Raw genomic sequence first — 26,375 nt, forward strand, 5'->3', positions numbered from 1 at the left:
ATAACGTTTTTGGGTAACATTTTTTCTCATAGAGGGTTAATTGTCCCTTACTTGTGGTGCAATCTTACGTTACAAGATAAGACACATATTCTAAAATTGTGAGAGTTATAACATTTTAAAGCAGTTTTGAAAAGATTGTTCGCTTTTTTACTTTTTAAAGGCGCAGTACCGTTTTTCAGATTGTTGTTTTTTTCATTAAAGTGTTTTCAAGACTTTTTGTGGTTATTACTAGCCTGTTCAACATGTCTGACATTGAGGAAAGTCAATGCTCTGGGTTTTAAAGCCATTGTGGAACCCCCACTTACATTGTGTCCCTCATGTACTGAAAGGGCCTTACATTGCAAAGAACATATTTTAGGTGATAAAAGTATGTCTAAGGATGATTCTCAGTCTGAAGAGAATCAGGTTATGCCATCCAATTCTCCCCAAGTGTCACAACCTTTAAGATATGGCTGCAGTTATGTCTACTACCCTTACAGAGGTATCTAAACTGCCAGGTTTACAGGGTAAGCGCAGTAGGTCCGGTATTAGGGTAAATACTGAGCCCTCTGATGCTTTATTGGCCATCTCTGATGTACCCTCACAGTGTTCTGAGTTGGGGGTAGGGGAATTGCTGTCTGAGGAAGAGCTTTCAGACTCAGGAAAATGTGTTCCCTCAAACAGACTCAGACGTGACAGCCTTTAAATTTAAGCTTGAACACCTCCGTCTGTTACTCCGGGAGGTTTTAGCGACTCTGGATGATTGTGACCCTATTGTAATACCACCAGAGAAATTGTGTAAAATGGATAAATATCTAGAGGTTCCTACTTACACTAATGTTTTTCTAGTCCCTAAATGGATTTCGGACATTGTTACTAAGGAATGGGACAGACAAGGCATTCCGTTCTCTCCCCCTCCTACTTTTAAGAAAATGTTTCCCATATCTGACACCATTCGGGATTCCTGGCAGACGGTCCCTAAGGTGGAGGGAGCTATTTCTACCCTGGCTAAGCGTACAACTATACCTATTGAGGACAGTTGTGCTTTCAAAGATCCTATGGATAAAAAATTAGAGGGTCTTTTAAAGAATTTGTTTATTCATCAGGGTTTTCTTCTACAACCTATAGCGTGCATTGTTCCAGTTACTACTGCAGCAGCTTTTTGGTTTAAGGCTCTAGAGCAGTCTCTTAAGGTTGAGACTCAATTAGATGATATTTTGGATAGAATTAAGGCTCTCAAGCTAGCTAATTCTTTTATTACCGATACTGCTTTTCAAATGGCTAAATTAGCGTGAAAAAATGCTGGCTTTGCCATTTTAGCTCGTAGAGCGTTATGGCTTAAGTCTTGGTCTGCTGATGTGTCATCAAAATCTAAGCTTTTAGCTATTCCTTTTAAAGGTAAGACCCTTTTCGGGCCTGAACTAAAGGAAATTATTTCCGACATTACTGGAGGTAAAGGTCATGCCCTTCCTCAGGACAAGACTGTTAATATGAGGTCTAAACAAAATAATTTTCGTTCCTTTCAAAACTTTAAAGGTGGACCCTCTACTTCCTCCTCCGCCACAAAGCAGGAGGGGAATTTTGCACAATCCAAGTCAGTCTGGAGACCTAACCAGACCTGGAATAAAGGTAAACGGGTTAAGAAGCCTGCTGCTGCTACCAAGACAGCATGAAGGGGCAGCCCCCGATCCGGGACCGGATTTAGTAGGGGGCAGACTTTCTCTCTTCGCTCAGGCTTGGGCAAGGGATGTTCAGGATCCCTGGGCATTAGAAATTGTGACCCAGGAGTATCGACAAGAATTCAAGGATTTTCTCCCAAGAGGGAGATTTCATCTTTCACGTTTGTCTGTAGACCAGACAAAAAGAGAGGCGTTCTTACGCTGTGTAGAAGACCTCTATACCATGGGTGTAATTTGTCCAGTTCCAGAACGGGAACGGGGACAGGGTTTTTACTCAAATCTGTTCGTGGTTCCCAAAAAAGAGGGAACCTTCAGACCGATTTTAGATCTCAAATGTCTAAACAAATTTCTCAGAGTCCCATCGTTCAAGATGGAGACTATACGAACAATTTTACCAATGATCCAGGAGGGTCAATATATGACCACCGTGGACTTGAAGGATGCGTATCTTCACATTCCTATCCACAAGCATCATCATCAGTTTCTCAGGTTCACCTTCCTGGACAAACACTACCAGTTTGTGACCCTTCCTTTCGGGTTGGCCACAGCTCCCAGAATCTTCACCAAGGTGCTAGGGTCCCTTCTGGCGGTTCTAAGGCCGCGGGGCATAGCAGTGGCGCCCTATCTGGACGATATTTTGATTCAGGCATCAACTTACCATCTAACCAAATCTCACATGGACATCGTGTTGGCATTTCTAAGAACTCTAAGAACGGTTGGAAAGTGAATGTAGAAAAAAAGTTCACTAGTTCCACTAACAAGAGTTCCATTCTTGGGAACTCTGATAGACTCGGTAGACATGAAAATATTTCTAACGGAGGTCAGAAAGTTAAAGATTCTAAATACTTGCCGAGCGCTTCAGTCCCTTCTCTGGCCATCAGTGGCTCAGTGTATGGAGGTCATTGGATTAATGGTAGCAGCAATGGACATCGTTCCGTTTGCACGCTTTCATCTCAGGCCACTGCAGCTGTGCATGCTCAGACAGTGGAATGGGGGATTATGCAAATTTATCTCCTCAGATAAATCTGGATCAAGAGACCAGAGACTCTCTTCTTTGGTGGTTGTCACAGGATCATCTGTCCCAGGGTCTGTGCTTCTGCAGACCAGCATGGGTTATAGTGACAACGGACGCCAGCCTCTTGGGCTGGGGTGCAGTCTGGAATTCCCTGAAGGCTCAGGGTGTTTGGACTCAGGAGGAGTCTCTTCTACCAGTCAATATTCTGGAATTGAGAGCAATATTCAATGCGCATCAGGCGTGGCCTCAGTTGGCCTTGGCCAAATTCATAAGATTCCAGTCAGACAATATCACGACTGTAGCATATATCAATCATCAAGGGGGAACAAAGAGTTCTCTAGCGATGATAGAGGTTTCAAAGATAATGGGCGGAGACTCTTGCCATCTATCAGCAATCTATATCCCAGGAGTAGAGAACTGGGAAGCGGATTTTCTAAGTCGTCAGACTTTTCATGCGGGGGAGTGGGAACTCCATCCGGAGGTGTTTGCGGTATTGATCCGTCAATGGGGCACACCGGAATTGGATCTGATGGCATCTCATCAGAATGCCAAACTTCCTTGTTACGGGTCCAGATCAAGGGATCCCCAAGCCGTACTGTTAGATGCTCTAGCAGTACCTTGGTCGTTCAACCTGGCCTATGTGTTTCCTCCATTTCCTCTCCTACCTCGTCTGATTGCAAGAATCAAACAGGAGAGAGCTTCAGTAATCCTGATAGCCCCTGTGTGGCCACGTAGGACTTGGTATGCAGATCTAGTGGACATGTCATCTCTGCCACCGTGGAAACTGCCATTGAGACAGGACCTTCTCATCCAAGGTCCGTTTCAACATCCAAATCTAAATTCTCTGCAGCTGACTGCCTGGAGATTGAACGCTTGATTTTATCTAAGCGGGGATTCTCTGAGTCGGTCATTGATACTTTGATTCAGGCTCGAAAGCCTGTCACAAGGAAAATTTACCATAAGATATGGCGTAAATATCTTTATTGGTGCGAATCCAAGGGCTACTCATGGAGTAGGGTTAGGATTCCTAGGATTTTGTCCTTTCTCCAAGAAGGATTGGAGAAGGGATTATCGGCTAGTTCCTTAAAGGGACAAATTTCTGCTTTATCAATTTTACTACACAAGCGTCTGGCGGATGTCCCAGACGTTCAGTTTTTTTGTCAGGCTTTAGTCATAATCAAGCCTGTGTTTAAACCTATTGCTCCGCCATGGAGTTTGAATTTAGTTCTCAATGTTCTTCAAGGGGTTCCGTTTGAACCTATGCATTCCATGGATATTAAGCTTTTATCCTGGAAAGTTTTGTTCTTTGTTGCTGTCTCTTCTGCTCGAAGGGTGTCTGAGCTTTCTGCGTTACAATGTCATTCGCCTTATCTTATATTCCATTCTGATAAGGTGGTTTTGCGTACTAAACCTGGATTCCTTCCTAAGGTTGTTTCAAATAAGAATATTAATCAGGAAATTGTTGTTCCTTCCTTGTGTCCTAATACTTCATCTAAGAAGGAACGTCTGTTACATAATTTGGACGTGGTTCAGGCCTTGAAGTTTTACTTACAAGCGACCAAGGATTTCCGTCAAACATCTTCTCTATTCATTGTTTATTCTGGAAAGCGTAGGGGTCAAAGAGCTGCGGCTACCTCTTTCTTTTTGGCTGAAAAGCATAATCCGTTTGGCATACAAGACCGCTGGACAGCAGCCTCCTGAAAAAATTACGGCTCATTCTACTAGAGCAGTGGCTTCTACACAATGCTCTGTTGAATAGATTTGTAAGGTGGCGACTTGGTCCTCCCTTCATACCTTTTACAAATTTTACAAATTTGATACTTTTGCTTCTTCGGAGGCTATTTTTGGGAGAAAAGTTCTTCAAGCAGTGGTGCCTTCCGTTTAGGTATCTGTCTTGTCCCTCCCGTTCATCCGTGTCCTGTGCTTTAGTATTGTATCCCACAAGTAAGGATGAATCCGTGGACTCATCGTATCTAGTAGAAGAAAAGGAAATGTATGCTTACCTGATAAATTGATTTCTTCTACGATACGACAAGTCCACGGCCCTCCCTGTCATTTTAGACAGATATTTTTTTTTTTTCAAAACTTCAGTAATTTCTGCACTTTTTAGCTTTTCTTTTCTCTTCCTATACCTTTGGTCGAGTGACTGGGGGTGGAGAGAAGGGATGAGCTATATATATAGCTCTGCTGTGGTGCTCTTTGCCACTTCCTGTTAGCAGGAGGATAATATCCCACAAGTAAGGATGAATCCGTGGACTCGTCGTATCGTAGAAGAAATCAATTTATCAGGTAAGCATAAATTTCCTTTTTTTTCTTTTTTTTCTCATGTTTTATATTTTTGCTATTAAAATCTAACATTTGTTTTACAGTATAGAAAGGTTTAAAAATTGAAGAATTTTTGCAATATACTTCTATTAGCAAAACTTTTTCTAGTAAGTTATTTACTGCTTTTCTGCAGCATACGCACATATCCTGTGAGGGCCTGTGCACAAGTATTCAAACACCACATCTTCTCAAAGAGTCAGCAGTGGCTTGTATGACGCAAATGATGTCTCCAGAAGCAATAAACACCACTGCCAGAGCTCTGAGAAAGTGTGGTGTTTGAATACTGGTGTACAGGCCCTTACCAGATATGTGCGTATACCGCTGAAAAACAGTAATTACTTTTATTAGAAGCATTTTTGCTAATGGGAGCATATTACAAAATATCCTATTTTAAATTTAATTGCACCCATGCACATTTCAATTTGAACTTTCTATCCCTTTAAATGTTTAATGGGCATTTGTAATGTACAAAATGTTCCAAATTGCTTTAAAACTATTGTTGCATTACATTTGTGTTTTCAAATATGTCTTTTAACAGTATAATTACTTTTGCTGCCAATACAGCTTTAGGTAGTGTGTGCATGCATTTACCTCAAATGAATAGAGATGGATACAGCACCCACTACTCACTAGTGCACGGAGAGGGCTGACCAAGCCCAAACAATCCAAGTAAAAGAAGGCAATCTCCAGCAGTGAGCAAAGTGACTTTTATTTTTAAACACAGGTCAAATACAGCAACGTTTCGGGCTAACAATAAGCCCTTTCTCAAGCCTGACATAAGTTAAACAAAACACCATTTAAATAGCCATATTGGCGCCAAACAATTGTGAAAAAATTGCACATATATCGCCCTCCAGTGGTGGACTTGAATATTGCATGTCAAAATACATTTTCTTGCAATTACAAAGATACAAATGTGTTACAAAATATTTTACATTGTATATATTGCACAAATTCAATAACCAACTTCATAAGTAAAGTGCCAAGTGGTCCTATAAAAATGAAAAATAAAAAGTAAAAAATTAGAATAATAAAAATAATATTTGTGACAACTAAATTCAATGTGAATATATTAGTGAAAATAAATATATTGCATATTCGAATTTATTAGAATTTAAAATTAATCACAATACTCATATCAAAATTTCTTAATTACCATATATATATATATATATATATATATATATATATATATATATATATATATATATATATATATATATATATAGGAACACAATCAATCGAATGGACTATATATAGATTAAAAAATTGATATATATGGGAATCCTTCAACAAAGGATACCCATATAACAATAAGTCAGAAATTTAAAAACTAATGGGTACTCAGTGAATATATAGGTAATGCCAAATGTCTATATCCAATAATGTCACTCAATTGACCTTTTTTGACTTACTAGTTAAGGCATAATCCACTATAATGCTAAATTTTTTTTTTTTATTTTTTTTTATAATAATTTTTATTGAGGTTGAAGTCACAATACAACACTACTGTGATATATATAGCAAAGGTAAATGCAAACCCCTACGCTTACTAAAAGAAGTAACCTATTTATCTTACTCAATATTGAATTACAATTTTTAGATTTTAAATGTTGTCCAGTTACACTCCCTATTGAGGCCTTTAGGCCATAAGGTGTTGAGCTCATTGATCCAAAAGGCTTCCCTTTTATTCAATAAGGCGCCTCTATCACCACCTCTCCTAGGCATGTGTATATGTTCCAAAATTTGGAAGCGTAATTGGCTAATACTATGTCCTGCTTGTAGAAAATGTGCAGACACTGGAGCATCCTTGCCACATCTGATATTTGACTTGTGCTCAGATATCCTCTCACGTGCCTCTCTTGTCGATTGTCCAATGTATACCAATGAACATGGACACTTAATGGCATATATGATAAACTCTGTTCTACAAGTCAAATATTCTTTAATTCGGTATTTTCTACCTGTATAGGGATGAAAAAATTCTCCTCCCTTAATCATAGAATTACAATTTATACAAGAGAGGCAAGGATAGCAACCTGTGCGCCGCTTACCAGTAATAGTTTTCTGTTGATATTTATGACTACCAACATCTGCTCTAACTAGTTGATCTTTAATATTTGGACTCCTTTTGTAAGCCGGCATTGGTGGTTCATGGAATGCATTAATGTCAGGATGGCATTTCTGTAGAATGTGCCAATACTTTCGTATAATTTTATTCACCTGACTACTCCTAGTGCTATATTGTGTGACAAACAATAGCCTATTGATCTTGTCTTTATTCCTATTCCTCTTGTTTCCAATGGGTTAAGACTTTCCAATTCTTGAAATGATATTTTGCTTTTCTTTATTCACAAGTTCAAACGGGTAACCTCTTTGTAAAAATTTGTTTGACATCTGTTCCAGTCTTTTCGTTTTTAATTCAGTATCAGACACAATACGATCCACTCTTAATAATTGACTTTTTGGTATTGCTTTAAAGGTGGAAGGTGGATGAAAGCTGCCATACAGCAAAGTGTTGTTTTTGTCTGTCGGCTTTGAGTAAATATCCGCTCTCAATCCATGTTCCACTTTGTAAATGCATGTGTCTAAGAATTGAATAGACTGTTCATTCCATGTCAAACAAAATTTGATGCCATTAACAGACTTATTGAGATCATCAATAAATAGGAGTAGGGATCCAATGTCGCCATACCATATGCCAAACACATCGTCAATGAACCTCCACCATGTGGCACCAAATTTCTTAAATAATTTATGTTCATAGACAAAAATCTCTTCAAAATTATTCATAAAAATGTTGGCATATGTTGGGGCGACATTGGATCCCATAGCAGTACCCTTCTTTTGAAAGAAAAATTCATCCTTAAAAAGAAAATAATTCATCTAGAGGATAACCTCTAATAATTCTAAAAAGAATTGTATCTGAGATAAACTGAATCTATTGTCATTTTTCAAAACCTTGGCAACTGATTCTATCCCACCTGTATGTTTAATCGATGTGTATAAGCTAGATACGTCAAGTGTAAACAGAATTACCTTAGTATTTTCCAAATCTAGTTGTTCAATTTTTAAAAAAAAATCATATGTGTCTTGGATATAAGATGTAGATTTGACCACATATGGTTGTAAAATCTTGTCCAAGAAGATAGAAATATTAGTGAAAATAGATCCAGATCCTGCCACTATTGGTCTGCCAGGTGGTTCTAACTCATTCTTATGGATCTTTGGCAGACAATAAATGACAGGTCTCACTGGATGTTTAACATGTAAAAAATCATACAAATCTTTAGAGATCAATCCATTGTTTTTAGCTTTACCTAGAATACTGGTAATCTCTTTCTGAATCTTATGCGTGGGGTCATAACCAATCCTGACATATACAGAGGTATCACTAAGTTGTTGCTCAATTTCAGATATGTATGCCACCTGGTTCATCACTACTAGGGCACCACCCTTGTCAGCTGCCTTAATAGCCAATTCCTTTCTCTGTTTCAAGCACTTCAAGGATGTTGAGTCATTTTTATATTCCATCAATCGTTTTTGGAACATAATATCAGGTGTCTGGAATAATTGCTCGACATCCCTAAGCACTAGTTCAAAGAATGTATTGGCTCCATTATCAGCATGTAATTCATGTTTCAATTGGAATAAATTCCCTTTGTTAATAGGGCAATATGATAGCCCTTTGTTAAGGAGAGTGACTTCTTCATTAGTTAAATTAACCCCTGAGATGTTATGAACAATATTAACCTCTTTAGCGTGAGCATCAGCCCGACTATCATTACTAGTATCACTTACATATTTACTCTTAGTTGTTAAATTATCAACATATAAATCTTTGTCAATGTCAAAGTCCATTGCATTATTAGAAATTCAAAAGTCATTTACCAAGAGTCCGCTTATGTCAAGGGGAGGAACATCAACTGAGTTCTGCGATAGCAATCCGGCACTCACAGTGCTCCGTGTCATACTCAGTTGTGATTCCGGCCTCTGGAGGGCGATATATGTGCAATTTTTTCACAATTGTTTGGCGCCAATATGGCTATTTAAATGGTGTTTTGTTTAACTTATGTCAGGCTTGAGAAAGGGCTTATTGTTAGCCCGAAACGTTGCTGTATTTGACCTGTGTTTAAAAATAAAAGTCACTTTGCTCACTGCTGGAGATTGCCTTCTTTTACTTGCATGCATTTACCGCCAATGCATGTTCTGAGTGCCAGCAGTGGGACACGGCATGTCGTATATACAACTCTGTGCAGCCTATCTCACTATTGACTGTTGGCTGTAGAGAATTTTTTATTTATTTCTTAAGACACTGTGAGTCCACGGAATCATCAATTACTGTTGGGAATCTCACTCCTGGCCAGCAGGAGGAGGCAAAGAGCACCACAGCAAAGCTGTTAAGTATCACTTCCCTTTCCACAACCCCCAGTCATTCTCTTTGCCTCTAATGCAAAGAGGAGGTGAAGTAATTAGGTGTATAATGATTCTTCTATCAAGATTTTTTTGTTTTGAAGCCAGGCTTGCCCTGATCTTCTATCACAGTCTGGGTTTAGCCGTACTCCACGTTAGTCTTTTCAGTAGGGCAGTGGTGGCTTTAAAGCAGTTAGGAACTTGTTAGGTGGACATTGCTGAGTTTTTCATGTTGCTGCCCTGGTATAGACAGTCTAATTAGGTTTACTGTGTTCTTTCTTTGTTTACAGGTCTCCGTGAGGAGCAGCATCCTCTAATTGCCGGGTGAGCTGTCGTCCTGCCTGACAGCTGGATATACAGGTAAGTGCCTTTTGGTCTTCTGGGAGGAGGCTGGCACTGAAGGGGTTCAGAACTCTCTTTATTTTATATGGGACTCTTCATCCTTTGTAAGATGTTTTATGGCATGGGCATGCATTACAATGTGATTTGGAGACTTCAGGTTGAACTCCTTCACAGCAATGAAGGAGTTCAGTTAACCTTTATGTTGGCCCAATAAAAGAATCAGAGGTTTATATGTCATCACTTTTATGGACAGATGCGGTGCAGTGCTATGTTAAAGACTTCATTTTGTTAGAGGAGACTGCCTCTCAGTATCCTGCATGCAGACTGTTAGGAGGGCGCGTTCTGTCTACCTTAGCCGCCTTTCTTATGGTGGAGAAGTTAGGGAATAATAGGTAGCTAATTTATTATTTTCTTGCTGCCCCGTTACTAAGCTGAGGTTTTTTGAAACTCTATCGGCGGAATGAAGCGCAATGTAATGCGCGCTTCATTTCCTTGCCGAGTATTATTGTTTCAGGACAGGATTCTGACAATCATGTTGGTATGTTAGGCGCAAGAATTTTTTCTCTATGCAATTCTGTGCGGCTTGCTTTGTGAAAGCAGTGTATGTTTTTTGTATATTAAGTAACGGCTATCCAAATAAGTGACGATATTTAACTATTCAAATTTTAAATATTTCTGTCCTTGCCCTGTGTTCTTTTAGAAAATAACTCTGTTGCTTTTACACGCTGGCTTACCTTTAGTAAGGCGCAAGCAGTGTATGTGAATTGTTTGTTTCCTTATTTGATAGGGCAAACAATATACAATAATTTTTCAGCCATGTTTTCGCTTATCTCTTAATAGAGATAGAGTTGGCCTCTGAGCCCTTTGTCTCCCAGGATGATGCTGTTTAGGCAATGCCACAGCTTTCTCCTGTAACGTTCCTAGCCTCTGGCATCACATGCAGTGCCTGCAATTCCTCTCAATCTCCTAGAGGAATTATTTGCTTGTAGAAATTTATGCCCAGGTATCTCCAGAGATTCCTGTGACATTATCTGCTTTTCCTTTAATAAGGGTTATCGCAAGAGGAAAATTAGAGATTCAGATAGTGGGGTTTCTGTCCGCTTGCTGTTGCACAGGTTGTCTTTCCTCATAGGTATGATGAGGATACTTTGGTAGTCTCTGAGGGTGGAATCTCAGATTCAGAGAGTATAATTCCTTTATCTGCTGCTGAAGTGGTATTCTTCAAATTTAAGCTTGATTACCTTTTGTGTATTGTTTTAGGATGTTTTGGCTTCTACGGGCGACTCCGATACGCCTATCGTTGTCAACTGCATGGAATTTCGTCAAATTGATAGTTGCTTGATGTTTTTTCTCTGTGGAAGCGTTTCCTGTTCCAGTCCGTGCTTGGAGTTTTTATTCGGGATTGGGAGAAGTCAGGGATTTCTTTTTTCATGTCTCCTTAAAGAAGATTTTTCCTGTCACTGTCTCCATTAAATATGGCGCATGGTGCCTTTAGTAGAAGAGGCCTTTTCTACTCTGGCTAGAGAATTTCGATTCCTATAGAGGATAGCTGCTCTTTTTAGGCTCAATGGGCTAAGCTAAGCACTTATATGGAGGTTTGTATTGCCTCTGTCGCAAGTGCCGCATCTTTTGGTGCATCACTTTGTCTGATTCCATTTGGGTAGAGTCCCTATTGAAAAAGAACCAGAACAATTCTTTTATTTTTGATGTTGCGATACTAGTCATTAAGCCAGGGGCTAAGTTATTGGCTTCACTGCGCTAGCCGCGGGGCATTGTGTTGTGAGTCAGTTTTCATAATCTTAAAGGGATAGTCAAGTCCAAAAAAACCTTTCATGATTCAAATAGGGCATGTAATTTTAAACAACTTTCCAATTTACTTTTATCACCAATTTTGCTTTGTTCTCTTGGCATTATTAGCTGAAAGCTAAACCTAGGAGGTTCATATGCTTATTTATTAGACCTTGAAGGCCGCCTCTAATCTAATCTAAATGCATTTTGACAGTTTTTCACCACTAGAGGGCGTTGATGTGTTTCATATAGATAACATTGAGCTAATGCACATGAAATTACCGGGGAATGAGCACTGATTGGCTAAAATACAAGTCTGTCAAAAGAACTGAAATAAGGGGGCAGTATGCAGAGGCTTATATACAAGGTGATTACAGAGGTAAAATGTGTATTATAACTGTTGGTTATGTAAAACTGGAGAAAGTGTAATTAAGGGATTATCTATCTTTTTAAACAACAAAAATGCTGGTGTTAACTGTCCCTTTAAGTCCGGTGAGTCCAGGTTTCTGGTGCTTCCTTACAAGGGTAAGACCTTGTTTGATTCTGATCTAGGAGGTATATTTCTGATATTCAAGGGTTTTCGACAGGTCAGAATATCAATTGATTTTCCATCTTGCCTCTTTCTACATTTCTATTAAGCCTTCAGTGGCTTAAGGTATGGAAATAATTGGTCAGACATCATCACTTGTTCGACATTGTCCCTTGCTTGTGTCCATCCGAGAGTTCTGCGGTTATGCATGCTCGGTTAGTAGGACAGGGTTCAGGTGAATCTGTCTTGGAAGTCAGGTTTTCTCAAGAGAATCAGAGTTCTCACTCTGGAGACCTTCCTGAGTGATAGTGCCCACGGTCGCCATCCGCTTGGTCTAGGGACTATGGATTCGGGAGGAGTCAGTTTTCCCTATTTCCATCTTGGAGTTGAGATCAATATGCAATGTTCTGTTGATCAGTTGTCCTTAGCCAGGGTTATCAGGTTCTAGTTGGACTATTTCACCTCAGTGATTTGCATCAACTACCTAGGAGGAACCTGGAGTTCTTTAGCCAGTCAGTGGGCACACGTTCACAATTGCTGTTTATCTTCTATTCATTCCAGGAGTGAATACTGGGAGCGGACTTCTTGAGAAGTCAGTCTTTTTATCTGGGCTCTATTTCTGGAGGTCTCTCCAGATTAATTCTTGACTAGGGGGGTACTGGAGACGGATCAGTTGGCAGTTCGACTAGCTTCCTAGGATGCAGCCTTTGTGGAGATGTAATCTCTTTCACCTTGCAAGTTGTTTCTGAGGAAGGACATTCCGATCAGGGTCCTTACTTCATCCAAACTTGTTTTCTCTAAGACTCTCTGTTTTGTACGCTTAGTTTTGTCTATGCGTGGTTTTTCTGCAGTGGTCATTGTGACCTTGATTCAGGCTCACAAACATGTTACTGGTAATTTTACCATAAGGTATGGCGCAAATACCTTATTGGTGAGAATCCAGGGGCTACTCTTGGAAGTAGGGGCAGGATTCCTAGGATTTCTCCTTTCTCCAGGTAGGTCTGGAAAAGGGTTGTCAGTGTCTGGCAGAGTCAGATTCAGCATTTTCTACTCATTTCACGTGTCTGGCGGATGTACCAGATGTGTATTCCTTTTGTCAGGTCCTGGTTAGTTTCAGACCTGTATTTTAGTCTGTTGCTCATATTGGAGCCTTATTCTTGTTTCTTTCATGTAATTAGCAAGAGTCCATGAGCTAGTGACGTATGGGATATACATTCCTACCAGGAGGGACAAAGTTTCCCAAACCTCAAAATGCCTATAAATACACCCCTCACCACACCCACAAATCAGTTTTACAAACTTTGCCTCCTATGGGGGTGGTGAAGTAAGTTTGTGCTAGATTCTACGTTGATATGCGCTCCGCAGCAGGTTGGAGCCCGGTTTTCCTCTCAGCGTGCAGTGAATGTCAGAGGGATGTGAGGAGAGTATTGCCTATTTGAATTCAATGATCTCCTTCTACGGGGTCTATTTCATAGGTTCTCTGTTATCGGTCGTAGAGATTCATCTCTTACCTCCCTTTTCAGATCGACGCTATACTCTTATATATACCATTACCTCTACTGATTTTCGTTTCAGTACTGGTTTGGCTTTCTACAACTTGTAGATGAGTGTCCTGGGGTAAGTAAGTCTTATTTTCTGTGACACTCTAAGCTATGGTTGGGCACTTTTTTATAAAGTTCTAAATATATGTATTCAAACATTTATTTGCCTTGACTCAGGATGTTCAACGTTCCTTATTTCAGACAGTCAGTTTCATATTTGGGATAATGCATATGAATAAATCAATTTTTTCTTACCTTAAAATTTGACTTTTTTTCCCTGTGGGCTGTTAGGCTCGCGGGGGCTGAAAATGCTTCATTTTATTGCGTCATTCTTGGCGTGGACTTTTTGGGCGCAAACATTTTTTTCGGTTTCCGGTGTCATACGTGTCGCCGGAAGTTGCGTCATTTTTGACGTTTTTTTGCGCCAAAAGGGTCGGCGTTCCGGATGTGGCGTCATTTTTTCCGCCAAATAATGTGGGCGTCTTTTTTGGCGCTAAAAAAATATGGGCGTCACTATTGTCTCCACATTATTTAAGTCTCATTATTTATTGCTTCTGGTTGCTAGAAGCTTGTTCACTGGCATTTTTTCCCATTCCTGAAACTGTCATTTAAGGAATTTGATCAATTTTGCTTTATATGTTGTTTTTTCTATTACATATTGCAAGATGTCCCACGTTAACACTGAGTCAGAAGATACTTCTGGAAAATCGCTGCCTGGTGCTGGATCTACCAAAGCTAAGTGTATCTGCTGTAAACTTATGGTATCTGTTCCTCCAGCTGTTGTTTGTACTGATTGTCATGACAAACTGGTTAATGCAGATAATATTTCCTTTAGTACTGTTACATTACCTGTTGCTGTTCCGTCAACATCTAATGCTCAGGGTGTTCCTGATAACATAAGAGATTTTGTTTCTAAATCCATTAAGAAGGCTATGTCTGTTATTCCTCCTTCTAGTAAACGTAAAAAGTCTTTTAAAACTTCTCATTTTTCAGATGAATTTTTAAATGAACATCATTATTCTGATTCTGATAATGGTTCTTCTGGTTCAGAGGATTCTGTTTCAGAGGTTGATGCTGATAAATCTTCATATTTATTTAAAATGGAATTTATTCGTTCTTTACTTAAAGAAGTCCTAATTGCATTAGAAATAGAGTATTCTAGTCCTCTTGATACTAAATCTAAACGTTTAGATAAGGTTTTTAAATCTCCTGTAGTTATTCCAGAAGTTTTTCCTGTCCCTGATGCTATTTCTGAAGTAATTTCCAGGGAATGGAATAATTTGGGTAATTCATTTACTCCTTCTAAACGGTTTAAGCAATTATATCCTGTGCCATCTGACAGATTAGAGTTTTGGGACAAAATCCCTAAGGTTGATGGGGCTGTCTCTACTCTTGCTAAGCGTACTACTATTCCTACGGCAGATGGTACTTCCTTTAAGGATCCTTTAGATAGGAAAATTGAATCCTTTCTAAGAAAAGCTTACTTGTGTTCAGGTAATCTTCTTAGACCTGCTATATCTTTAGCGGATGTTGCTGCAGCTTCAACTTTTTGGTTAGAAGCTTTAGCGCAACAAGTAACAGATCATAATTCTCATAGCATTATTAATCTTCTTAAACATGCTAATAATTTTATTTGTGATGCCATCTTTGATATCATTAGAGTTGATGTCAGATATATGTCTCTAGCTATTTTAGCTAGAAGAGCTTTATGGCTTAAAACTTGGAATGCTGATATGTCTTCTAAGTCTACTCTACTTTCCCTTTCTTTCCAGGGTAATAAATTATTTGGTTCTCAGTTGGATTCTATTATCTCAACTGTTACTGGAGGGAAAGGAACTTTTTTACCACAGGATAAAAAATCTAAAGGTAAATTCAGGTCTAATAATCGTTTTCGTTCCTTTCGTCACAACAAGGAACAAAAGCCTGATCCTTCATCCTCAGGAGCGGTATCAGTTTGGAAACCATCTCCAGTCTGGAATAAATCCAAGCCTTTTAGAAAACCAAAGCCAGCTCCTAAGTCCACATGAAGGTGCGGCCCTCATTCCAGCTCAGCTGGTAGGGGGCGGGGGCAGATTACGTTTTTTCAAAGAAATTTGGATCAATTCCGTTCACAATCTTTGGATTCAGAACATTGTTTCAGAAGGGTACAGAATTGGCTTCAAGATAAGGCCTCCTGCAAAGAGATTTTTTCTTTCCCGTGTCCCAGTAAACCCAGCGAAGGCTCAAGCATTTCTGAATTGTGTTTCAGATCTAGAGTTGGCTGGAGTAATTATGCCAGTTCCAGTTCTGGAACAGGGGCTGGGGTTTTATTCAAATCTCTTCATTGTACCAAAGAAGGAGAATTCCTTCAGACCAGTTCTGGATCTAAAAATATTGAATCGTTATGTAAGGATACCAACATTCAAAATGGTAACTGTAAGGACTATCCTGCCTTTTGTTCAGCAAGGGCATTATATGTCTACAATAGATTTACAGGATGCATATCTGCATATTCCGATTCATCCAGATCACTATCAGTTTCTGAGATTCTCTTTCCTAGACAAGCATTACCAGTTTGTGGCTCTACCGTTTGGCCTAGCAACAGCTCCAAGAATTTTTACAAAGGTTCTCGGTGCCCTTCTGTCTGTAATCAGAGAACAGGGTATTGTGGTATTTCCTTATTTGGACGATATCTTGGTACTTGCTCAGTCTTCACATTTAGCAGAATCTCATACGAATCGACTTGTGTTGTTTCTTCAAGATCATGGTTGGAGGATCAATTTACCAAAAAGTTAATTGATTCCTCAGACAAGGGTAACCTTTTTAGGTTTCCAGATAGATTCAGTGTCCATGACTCTATCTTTGACAGACAAGAGACGTCTAAAATTGATATCAGCTTGTCGAAACCTTCAGTCACAATCATTCCCTTCGGTAGCCTTATGCATGGAAATTCTAGGTCTTATGACTGCTGCATCGGACGCGATCCCCTTTGCTCATTTTCACATGCGACCTCTTCAGCTCTGTATGATGAACCAGTGGTGCAGGGATTACACAAAGATATCTCAATTAATATCTTTAAAACCGATTGTACGACACTCTCTGACGTGGTGGACAGATCACCATCGTTTAGTTCAGGGGGCTTCTTTTGTTCTTCCGACCTGGACTGTAATTTCAACAGATGCAAGTCTTACAGGTTGGGGAGCTGTGTGGGGGTCTGACAGCACAAGGGGTTTGGGAATCTCAGGAGGTGAGATTACCGATCAATATTTTGGAACTCTGTGCAATTTTCAGAGCTCTTCAGTCATGGCCTCTTCTAAAGAGAGAATCGTTCATTTGTTTTCAGACAGACAATGTCACAACTGTGGCATACATCAATCATCAAGGAGGGACTCACAGTCCTCTGGCTATGAAAGAAGTATCTCGAATTCTGGTATGGGCGGAATCCAGCTCCTGTCTAGTTTCTGCGGTTCATATCCCAGGTATAGACAATTGGGAAGCGGATTATCTCAGTCGCCAAACGTTACATCCGGGCGAATGGTCTCTTCACCCAGAGGTATTTCTTCAGATTGTTCAAATGTGGGGACTTCCAGAAATAGATCTGATGGCCTCTCATCTAAACAAGAAACTTCCCAGGTATCTGTCCAGATCCAGGGATCCTCAAGCGGAAGCAGTGGATGCATTGTCACTTCCTTGGAAGTATCATCCTGCCTATATCTTTCCGCCTCTAGTTCTTCTTCCAAGAGTAATCTCCAAGATTCTGAAAGAATGCTTGTTTGTTCTGCTGGTAGCTCCAGCATGGCCTCACAGGTTTTGGTATGCGGATCTTGTCCGGATGGCCTCTTGCCAACCGTGGACTCTTCCGTTAAGACCAGACCTTCTGTCGCAAGGTCCTTTTTTACATCAGGATCTCAAATCCTTAAATTTAAAGGTGTGGAGATTGAACGCTTGATTCTTAGTCAAAGAGGTTTCTCTGACTCTGTGATTAATACTATGTTACAGGCTCGTAAATCCGTATCTAGGGAGATATATTATAGAGTCTGGAAGACTTATATTTCTTGGTGTTTTTCTCATCATTTTTCCTGGCATTCTTTTAGAATTCCGAGAATTTTATAGTTTCTTCAGGATGGTTTGGATAAAGGTTTGTCTGCAAGTTCCTTGAAAGGACAAATCTCTGCTCTTTCTGTTCTTTTTCACAGAAAGATTGCTAATCATCCTGATATTCATTGTTTTGTACAAGCTTTGGTTAGTATAAAACCTGTCATTAAGTCAATTTCTCTTCCTTGGAGTTTGAATTTGGTTCTGGGGGCTCTTCAAGCTCCTCCGTTTGAACCTATGCATTCATTGGACATTAAATTACTTTCTTGGAAAGTTTTGTTCCTTTTGGCCATCTCTTCTGCCAGAAGAGTTTCTGAATTATCTGCTCTTTCTTGTGAGTCTCCTTTTCTGATTTTTCACCAGGATAAGGCGGTGTTGCGAACTTCTTTTAAATTTTTACCTAAGATTGTGAATTCTAACAACATTAGTAGAGAAATTGTGGTTCCTTCATTATGTCCTAATCCTAAGAATTCTAAGGAGAAATTATTGCATTCTTTGGATGTAGTTAGAGCTTTGAAATATTATGTTGAAGCTACTAAGAATTTCAGAAAGACTTCTAGTCTATTTGTTATCTTTTCCGGTTCTAGGAAAGGTCAGAAGGCCTCTGCCATTTCTTTGGCATCTTGGTTGAAATCTTTAATTCATCATGCTTATGTCGAGTCGGGTAAAACTCTGCCTCAAAGGATTACAGCTCATTCTACTAGGTCAGTTTCTACTTCCTGGGCGTTTAGGAATGAAGCTTCGGTTGATCAGATTTGCAAAGCAGCAACTTGGTCTTCTTTGCATACTTTTACTAAATTCTACCATTTTGATGTGTTTTTTCTTCTTCTGAAGCTGTTTTTGGTAGAAAAGTACTTCAGGCAGCTGTTTCAGTTTGAATCTTCTGCTTATATTTTCAGTTTTTTTCTTTATAAGATTTAAACTTTATTTTTGGGTGTGGATTTTTTTCAGCGGAATTGGCTGTCTTTATTTTATCCCTCCCTCTCTAGTGACTCTTGCGTGGAAGATCCACATCTTGGGTAGTCATTATCCCATACGTCACTAGACTTGGACTTGCTAATTACATGAAAGAAAACATAATTTATGTAAGAACTTACCTGATAAATTCATTTCTTTCATATTAGCAAGAGTCCATGAGGCCCACCCTTTTTTGTGGTGGTTATGATTTTTTTGTATAAAGCACAATTATTCCAATTCCTTATATTTATGCTTCACACTTTTTTCTTATCACCCCACTTCTTGGCTATTCGTTAAACTGATTTGTGGGTGTGGTGAGGGGTGTATTTATAGGCATTTTGAGGTTTGGGAAACTTTGCCCCTCCTGGTAGGAATGTATATCCCATACGTCACTAGCTCATGGACTCTTGCTAATATGAAAGAAATGAATTTATCAGGTAAGTTCTTACATAAATTATGTTTTTTTAGTTTTTGCAGCTGGCTCAGGTTGAGCAATTGCATTTCAGAGAGATTTAATTTTTATCTTGGAAAGTTTTTCTTTCTTCGCTATCTATTCTGCTCGGAGAGTTTAGAACTTTCGGCTTGCAGGGTAATTTGTCTTATTTTCTTTCAGATAAGGCGGTTCTTCGCCCTAAGTGGTTCGAATATCCTTCTTTCGGAAACTTGTTGTTCCTTCTCTACGTTTTCTTCCTTAATCTTATAAGGAATGTTTGTACACGTCTTGGATATTGGGCATATTTTTAATATTTTTCTACTGGCAACTAGGATTTCAACAGTTTTCTGTTTGTTTTTTCTGGAAAGTGAAGAGCCAGAAAGCTACTGTCTCTCTCTTTCTCTGACAAAGAAGTCTGATTGTTTGGTTTTTCAGACTACTGGTCTGCAGTCTTCTGAGAGAGTTATAGTTTTTTCCACGAGGACTGTCTTCATCTTGGGCTTTTAAAGATAAAGCTTATGAACAGCTTTGCAAGACTATTGGTCTTCTTTGCATTCTTTTTCCAAATTTTATCAATTTGAATCTTTTGCCTCGGCTGAGGCTTCTTTTGGGAGAAGGGTTCTTCAAGCAGTGGTGCATGCTACTCTTTAGGTTACCTGTCTTGTCCCTCCCTAATCATCAGTGTCCTCTAGCTTGGGTATTAATTCCCAACAGTAATTGATGATTCCGTGGACTCAGTGTCTTAAAGAAAGAAAACAAAATTATGCTTGCCTGATATATTGATTTATTTCTTGACACAGTGAGTTCACGGCCCACCCTTATTTTCAGACAGTTTTTTATATAAACCTCAGGCACCTCTGCACCTTGTGTTATTTCCTTTCTCTCCTTTTCCTTCGGTCGAATGACTGGGGGTTGTGGGAAGGGAAGTGATACTTAACAGCTTTGCTGTGGTGCTCTTTCCCGCCTCCTTTTTATTTTATACCACTTTATTGCATTATAAATATAAAATAATAAATATTGTTTTGTGCCTTAAAAAATATAAATATAGAATCCCTATAATTCCTAGTTGCAACTGTATATAATCTATTTTCTGTTCCTTGTGGCTATAAAATTGTGATCCAAATATTTAGAGTTTTGCCCCACCAAGAATGACTAAAGCCCCAAAGTTCTGTAATCTTTATAGCCAAGCTATCAGAGGTCAGACTCACTCACAGAATTTCCTTGCTATTTATGTATTTACTTATTGTTAGTGTAGGAATGAAACCCAGAACTGTTTGGAGGCGAGAATATAAGAGCAGACACTTAGGTTAAGTAAAAAAAGTAAATTTTCATGTTTAGCTTTGTAATGGGTTTGCAAGGTTAAACATGTAAATTTGTAATGGAAATATGCCTTTTCTTCTTAAATGAAAAGAGTCCACAGATGCATTCATTACTTTGGGAAATAAGAACCTGGCCACCAGGAGGAGGCAAAGACAACCCAGCCAAAGGCTTAAATACTCCTCCCACTCCCCTCATCTCCCAGTTATTCTTTGCCTTTCATCCCAGGAGGATGGCAGAGAAGTGTTTTTCCGAGAGGCTACCACCTTGCGGGTCTAACTTATCATAAGGGTCTCAGTTAGTCTCTTGTAGTATCTTGGAATCAAGGTTAATATCTCCTGAGGGGGGTTATTGAACAGGGGGGGTTATAATCATTTTTGTTATGTGATTCAACCTGCTTATGTGTGATGTTTATGGGCTCGTGGTTTGGAACATTGAGGCTTTTGGAAGTGACTGCCTTTTGGTTGGGCGTGCTTTTTTGGACTATACGGTTCACCTTGTGTTCGGGCGTGGTTACGTGCTGTTTTCCATTTCCGCATTCCCAACACACTGGCGAAGGAAGTTTTCTAGTCCGCAGGGGTCTGGTCATATGAGGTGGTGAGTGCCCCAGCCATTGGGGGTGTCAGGTGCCGTTTTTAGTTTTTAATACTTTAGTCCATATTTATATATCCTCTATCCAGTTATGGAGGATTCTGATGCTGAGACTGTGCTAATTTGAGATTCCGTTATGGAGGATTCTGATACTGAGACTATTTTGATTTCAGATTCTGTGTCCGGTGACGAATCTGGATTGGCCTTGATGACACATGTCAACCAGTTTTGTTCCGTATGCCATTTCATAGCGCCTGGTTTCTCGGGCTCGGGGAATCAAGGGACTGCTGAGCCATCTGCCTCAGGGGGTCCTGTCCTCCGAGAGGCGAGTTCCCTTCCAATTCATACTTCTTCACATGCGGGTAACCCAGTTTTTGATTCCTCAATACAGGGCAGCGTGTTCCCCCCGGAGGTTGCAGCACGTTTTCGCTTCCACATAATGTTGGCGATTGTTAGTCTGCAGAGTCCAGACGTTTATTTGAGAATGTGCTAGTGTTCTATTGTCCCGGGCCTTCCGCCTGTCCCTGAGTGTTGTGCCTTTCGTTACAGGATTGTGCGCCTTCGCGTATTGTTCAGACATGTTTTTTCAGTTATGAAATGACCCTATCGTTACCAGATACGGGGATTTTCAGTCTGCTAATTCGAATCGTGCACCTCAATCATGTGGGGATGAAGTAATCTCCTGATAGTCATTTGTTTGAGATCTTTTCCAGTTTTGAAAGATAGGGCACCGTTTGGCTGGTCCTGCGAGTAGGCCTGTGTCTTTTTGGGCGTTAACCTCCGGGTTGCCTTATTTTATTTATATCCAATGTCTTATGTTTTTGTTTCCTTCGGGAACCTTCTGGGATTGATACTCTTTATTACTTCTTCGGAAGTTGTTGTGGGCATGTTAGTCCTATGTTAAAAATGTCTGTTATCTGTTTTTTCCCCTATGAGGGAGAATTTATGCAGCTTGCCGGTTAGGACCCTAGGTGCAGACTGGTCCTGTCGGGTTCTTTCGGTTTTGCGGCTGTTCAGACACGTGGCGCTGTTCTGCTCGGCTGGTTCAGTAGAAGCGCCAAGTGCTCAAGTTGTCATTGTGTTTCATGTTCAACTAATCCGTGAGGACCTGTGCATCCGTGAGGCTGGAAGGATTGTTTCAGTCCTTATAGCCTTCAGTCATAGAAGGCCGGGAAGGGGAGTTTTCCGCTGCGTCACTCTGACATCTGATTTCATCAGAACTTAGAGTTTTCCTCCACCATGTGGGGGAGGGTTGGAGTGCTTAACGCCCTTTGCCGCAGTTGAGCGGTTTGGCCTTAATTTTTAGACACCTGGATTTGTCTTTTTGAGCTTGATCTAACAGCTTGTACAGGATAGCTATCTAGCATGCAGAAGGTTTGCAGTTTGAAACCATTTGCAGCTCTTGACACCTTGCAGGTTTATGCGTAAGCTGTTTATAGTGTTTCTAGATGCAGCTCTTTGACGTGTACTGTCTGAGTTATGAGACCTTTGGGTCTTCTTCCATTGTCTCTGGGTGAGTTGGATCTCCTTTTAGGGATCCGTGTTTCCGGGTGATGGTTGTTCCCTGCAGGGACTTTGTTTAGCTCGGGGTTTTCCGAAGCTGGGTAGGCTTTTAGTGCCTTTCTCTTCCTTGTGTCCTCTGCTTGTGCGGAGGTGATAGGGAGCTAGTCCTGCTAGTAGGATTTTTTTGACCTTGAGGTATTGTTGGTTGTCCTGAGGCTCTGAGAAGTATCTTCATACGATGACTTGCCTTGCTCCTTGGAGCGTTGGACTTTAGCTAGGGGTGGTCCCTTTTTTTGGTCGGGGCTTTCGAGTTCTCTGGATATGCATCCATACCATTGTTTCTGGCTTTTTGGCCAGTTGGGGTGTTTAGTTCTAGAGTAAGGTTTGCCTGAACTATTAGGTGCCGGACCTGTTTTTCTCCCTGAGACTTCCGTTTGCTGAAGCTTCGCTTGGCCTTTTTCCTGACCCATTCTTGGGTGGTTTTGGAATCTTGGATCTCAGGGCTGGTCGGGGTGTTCCACGGTGGTGGGAACTTGGGCTATGTCCTTGCCCCATCTTCCTAACCTGGTCATGGTTGGCCAGGTTTTCAGAGTATTTTTTATTTTTTTTGTGGTTAGCCATGTGGCTTGAGCCTCAAGGGTAGTTGGTTCATACCCAACTGCTTGCGCTGGATGTCCAATTTCTGGTGCGCCTTAGGGTTGCATTCCACTGGTCAGCTTGCCAGTGTTCCAGTGGATTCCCTGCTCTGCAGGCGAATGATTTGGCTTTGGTTCTGCTTGTCAAGCTACTTGTAGGGGGGTCCTTTTCTAGGACATCTGTGTTGGGAATTTCTCTTCCTATTAGCCGGTGTCTTCGGGCTTTAAGGACAGTTGTTGCCCTTCCGGCATCATCCCTTTTCTTTAGGGGAAGGGGCTTCTCCTGGATGGGAGGCGGAAAGGTGGGATTGATTCCCCCTGGGGTCTTGCTGGCTCCAAGCAAACTTATTGAGCCTTTATTTTGATAGATCCTTAGGTCTATGGCCTTGTTGTCTGTTTTCAGAGTCAGGTTGTACTTGTACTCTGTGGGGATGGCTGTGCTATCCTTATGCTCGTTCCTGTACCCGTTTTGGGATTCTTTTGTTCCCCTGTCTTGGATCCCTGAGGCTGGGTTAGTCCAGCTGGGTGTGGGTCTGCAGTTCAGGATGGCCGAGCAGTCTAAGGCGATGCGTTTGGGTCGCAGTCTCCTCTGGATGTGTGAGCTTTGTTGAGTCTATCCTGTTGGCTTAGTCTGCTAGGGTATAGATTTTCCTTTCAACTTGCTCCATTGATTCAGAAGAGGATTTACTCTTCCTTCGGGTTCTGAGGGTATACTCTCCTTCTCGGGGGGCCTCGATTGAGGTTTTGTGTTCCCCTTTTTAGGGACCTGTGTGTAGGTCCTGGCGACTTAGGTTGCCTGGAGCATGCCCTCTGTCTGTGTCGTCCTGTTATGGACTCTGTGTTCTCAAACTTGGGGTTTTTCAACTGGGTGTATTACACACTTTTTCATGGTCGAATGCTTTAGTATTCCATGGTCAGGCACTGGGAGGACTTTGCCTCTTCAGTTGCATTCCGTGCTTGCAGGATGTTGGGGAGACATCTGTTCTTTCTCTGTGCCCTATCTTATCCCGGGTTTCGCTTGGTATAGGCGTGGCCTCCTTTCCCTGTTTGGACCCCTTTCAGTCTCTGTGAGCTGGGCACACTCGTGGAGGTGTTCTTTTTTGTATTAGGGGACCTTTCGGGTTTCCTTGGTTCTCCTTTGCCTTGTTCCCTTGGGGGTTTCGGCTGGTGTCTCCTAAATTTGTGGAGATGAGCAGTGGGGGACCGTTTGTTGGGAGACTGTGTTTCATGGAGGACTGTTGGCTCAGTCGAGTCCGTTTGTAGTCTCTACTTTGGCTTCTGGACTAACTGCGAGTCAGTATCATTGGGGCTTTTCCTCTTAAAATTTTCTCGGCTTCGGACGAAGCTGGGCTTTTTATTGGTTAGAGGTTTAGGTCTGGTGCACTCAGTATGGGCCGCCTACTGTACCCTCCCGTCTTGGCTTTCAGTGTCCTCTATAGCTTGGGTATTGTTTTCCCAAAAGTAATGAATGCAGCTGTGGACTCTGTCCATTTAAGAAGAAAAACATAAATTATGCTTACCTAATAATTTCCTTTTCTTTTGATGGAAAGAGTCCACAGCTCCCCGCCTGTAATTTATGTGGGGCATCCTTATTATTCTTCTGGTAACTTTCACCCTGATATTTATTCTACTGTTCCTTGTTCCTCTGCAGAATGACTGGGGGATGAGGGGAGTGGGAGGAGTATTTAAGCCTTTGGCTGGGTTGTCTTTGCCTCCTCCTGGTGGCCAGGTTCTTATTTCCCAAAAGTAATTAATGTAGCTGTGGACTCTTTCCATCTGAAGAAAAGAAAATTATCAGGTAAGCATAATTTGTTTTTGTTTAGTTGCAGCATAAATGTTACGATCAAGTTTAACTCCTTTTAATTACTTTATTGCTAGTTAACATTAAGTTCATTACTGTACCTCCTTGCAGTTTTTAATATTTTCTATTGAAATTTTTTTTTTCTTGTGTAGGTGGCTTTAATAAAGTGTTTCCTATGGAGAAGTTGAGCTCTTTTAGCCACGAAGAGGTCCAGATGATTCTCTGTGGAAACCAGTCTCCATCATGGTCATCAGATGATATAATAAATTACACTGAACCAAAACTAGGATATACTCGAGAGAGGTAAGTTAAATGGATTGCCAGTCTAGGTTGCATGTATTGGGAGCATTTTCATGCAAAGCGTAGGGTATATAAAAAAAGATAGCTAGGCTGGTGGATACAAGGAATTTTCCCCAGAAAAAAACAATTGTAGCTTGCTACTTCTGCCAGATGTGATGAAAATAAGTAATTGATCATTGTGGCTTGTGGTATAGAGTAGTTTAAAAATTAGAAACTGTTGCGTTTTAGTTCATATATCAGTTAGGCTGGTACTTAGTAATGCAGAATAAAATATAATAGAGTTGAGCTCTAACCATATTTCCCTTGCAGTCCGGGATTCCTTCGTTTTGTGCGAGTCCTTTGTGGCATGTCATCAGATGAGAGAAAGGCCTTTCTACAGTTTACAACCGGATGTTCCACGCTGCCCCCTGGAGGGCTGGCAAACTTACACCCTCGGCTTACTGTGGTGCGCAAGGTGAGATTTGGACTCTAAAAAAAAGTTGAGGTATTATGTGTAATCAGTAGGCAAGAACTGGTAGATATGTGATATGTACTACAAAGTATTATAACTCACAGAAAGAGAACATGGTATCCATCAATGCCACTTGCATTGAAGACTAAAATAACTTAATTGTGGGGGCATGTTAACAGGGGTGCCATGATAGGCAGCAATATTTCTTGCAGTGTTTAAGAAGCTGATATGCCACATATCAGCTAGCACCTACCTAATTTAATTTGGTAAGTTAATGATGATTTTTATTAATGACTAGTGGACTATACCTGCAGCAACAATCTAGGGGGGGGAAATCTTCCTATGAAGTTGCCCCTTACCCCTATGTGGCTATAATACTCACTACTTTTCAGGGAAGACTTTACACAATATTTTTGAGTGTGTCTGTGGGAATTTGTGCCAATTCAGTTAAAATAGCATTTGTGAAGTCAGGTACCGATGCTGGATGAGAAGGTCTGGCTTGCAATCAATTTTACAATTTATCTCAAAGTTGTTCATTGGGGTTAAAGTCAGGCCACTGAAGTTCAACCACAGCAAACTTGTAAAACCATATCTTCATGGACCTCACTTTGGCACAGTCATGCTGGAACAGGAAAAGGCCTTTCTCAAACTGTTGTCACATAGTTCTGAAACACTACATTTCTTTCCTATGGCATGGAGAGT

General features: G+C 40.6%; 1 protein-coding gene across 1 annotated transcript in view; it reads left to right on the forward strand.

Annotated features, from left to right (window-relative positions):
• HECTD1 (HECT domain E3 ubiquitin protein ligase 1) overlaps nucleotides 1–26,375 on the forward strand; it is a 699,591-nt gene that overhangs the window by 642,027 nt on the left and 31,189 nt on the right. Inside the window, exons 37-38 of the mRNA XM_053711863.1 lie at nucleotides 25,075–25,225; nucleotides 25,532–25,676. Coding sequence (XP_053567838.1) covers nucleotides 25,075–25,225; nucleotides 25,532–25,676 — 296 coding nt within the window. The remainder of the gene's footprint in view (nucleotides 1–25,074; nucleotides 25,226–25,531; nucleotides 25,677–26,375) is intronic.

The sequence above is a fragment of the Bombina bombina genome, chromosome 1, assembly GCF_027579735.1.
Source record: "Bombina bombina isolate aBomBom1 chromosome 1, aBomBom1.pri, whole genome shotgun sequence".
Taxonomy (NCBI): domain Eukaryota; kingdom Metazoa; phylum Chordata; class Amphibia; order Anura; family Bombinatoridae; genus Bombina; species Bombina bombina.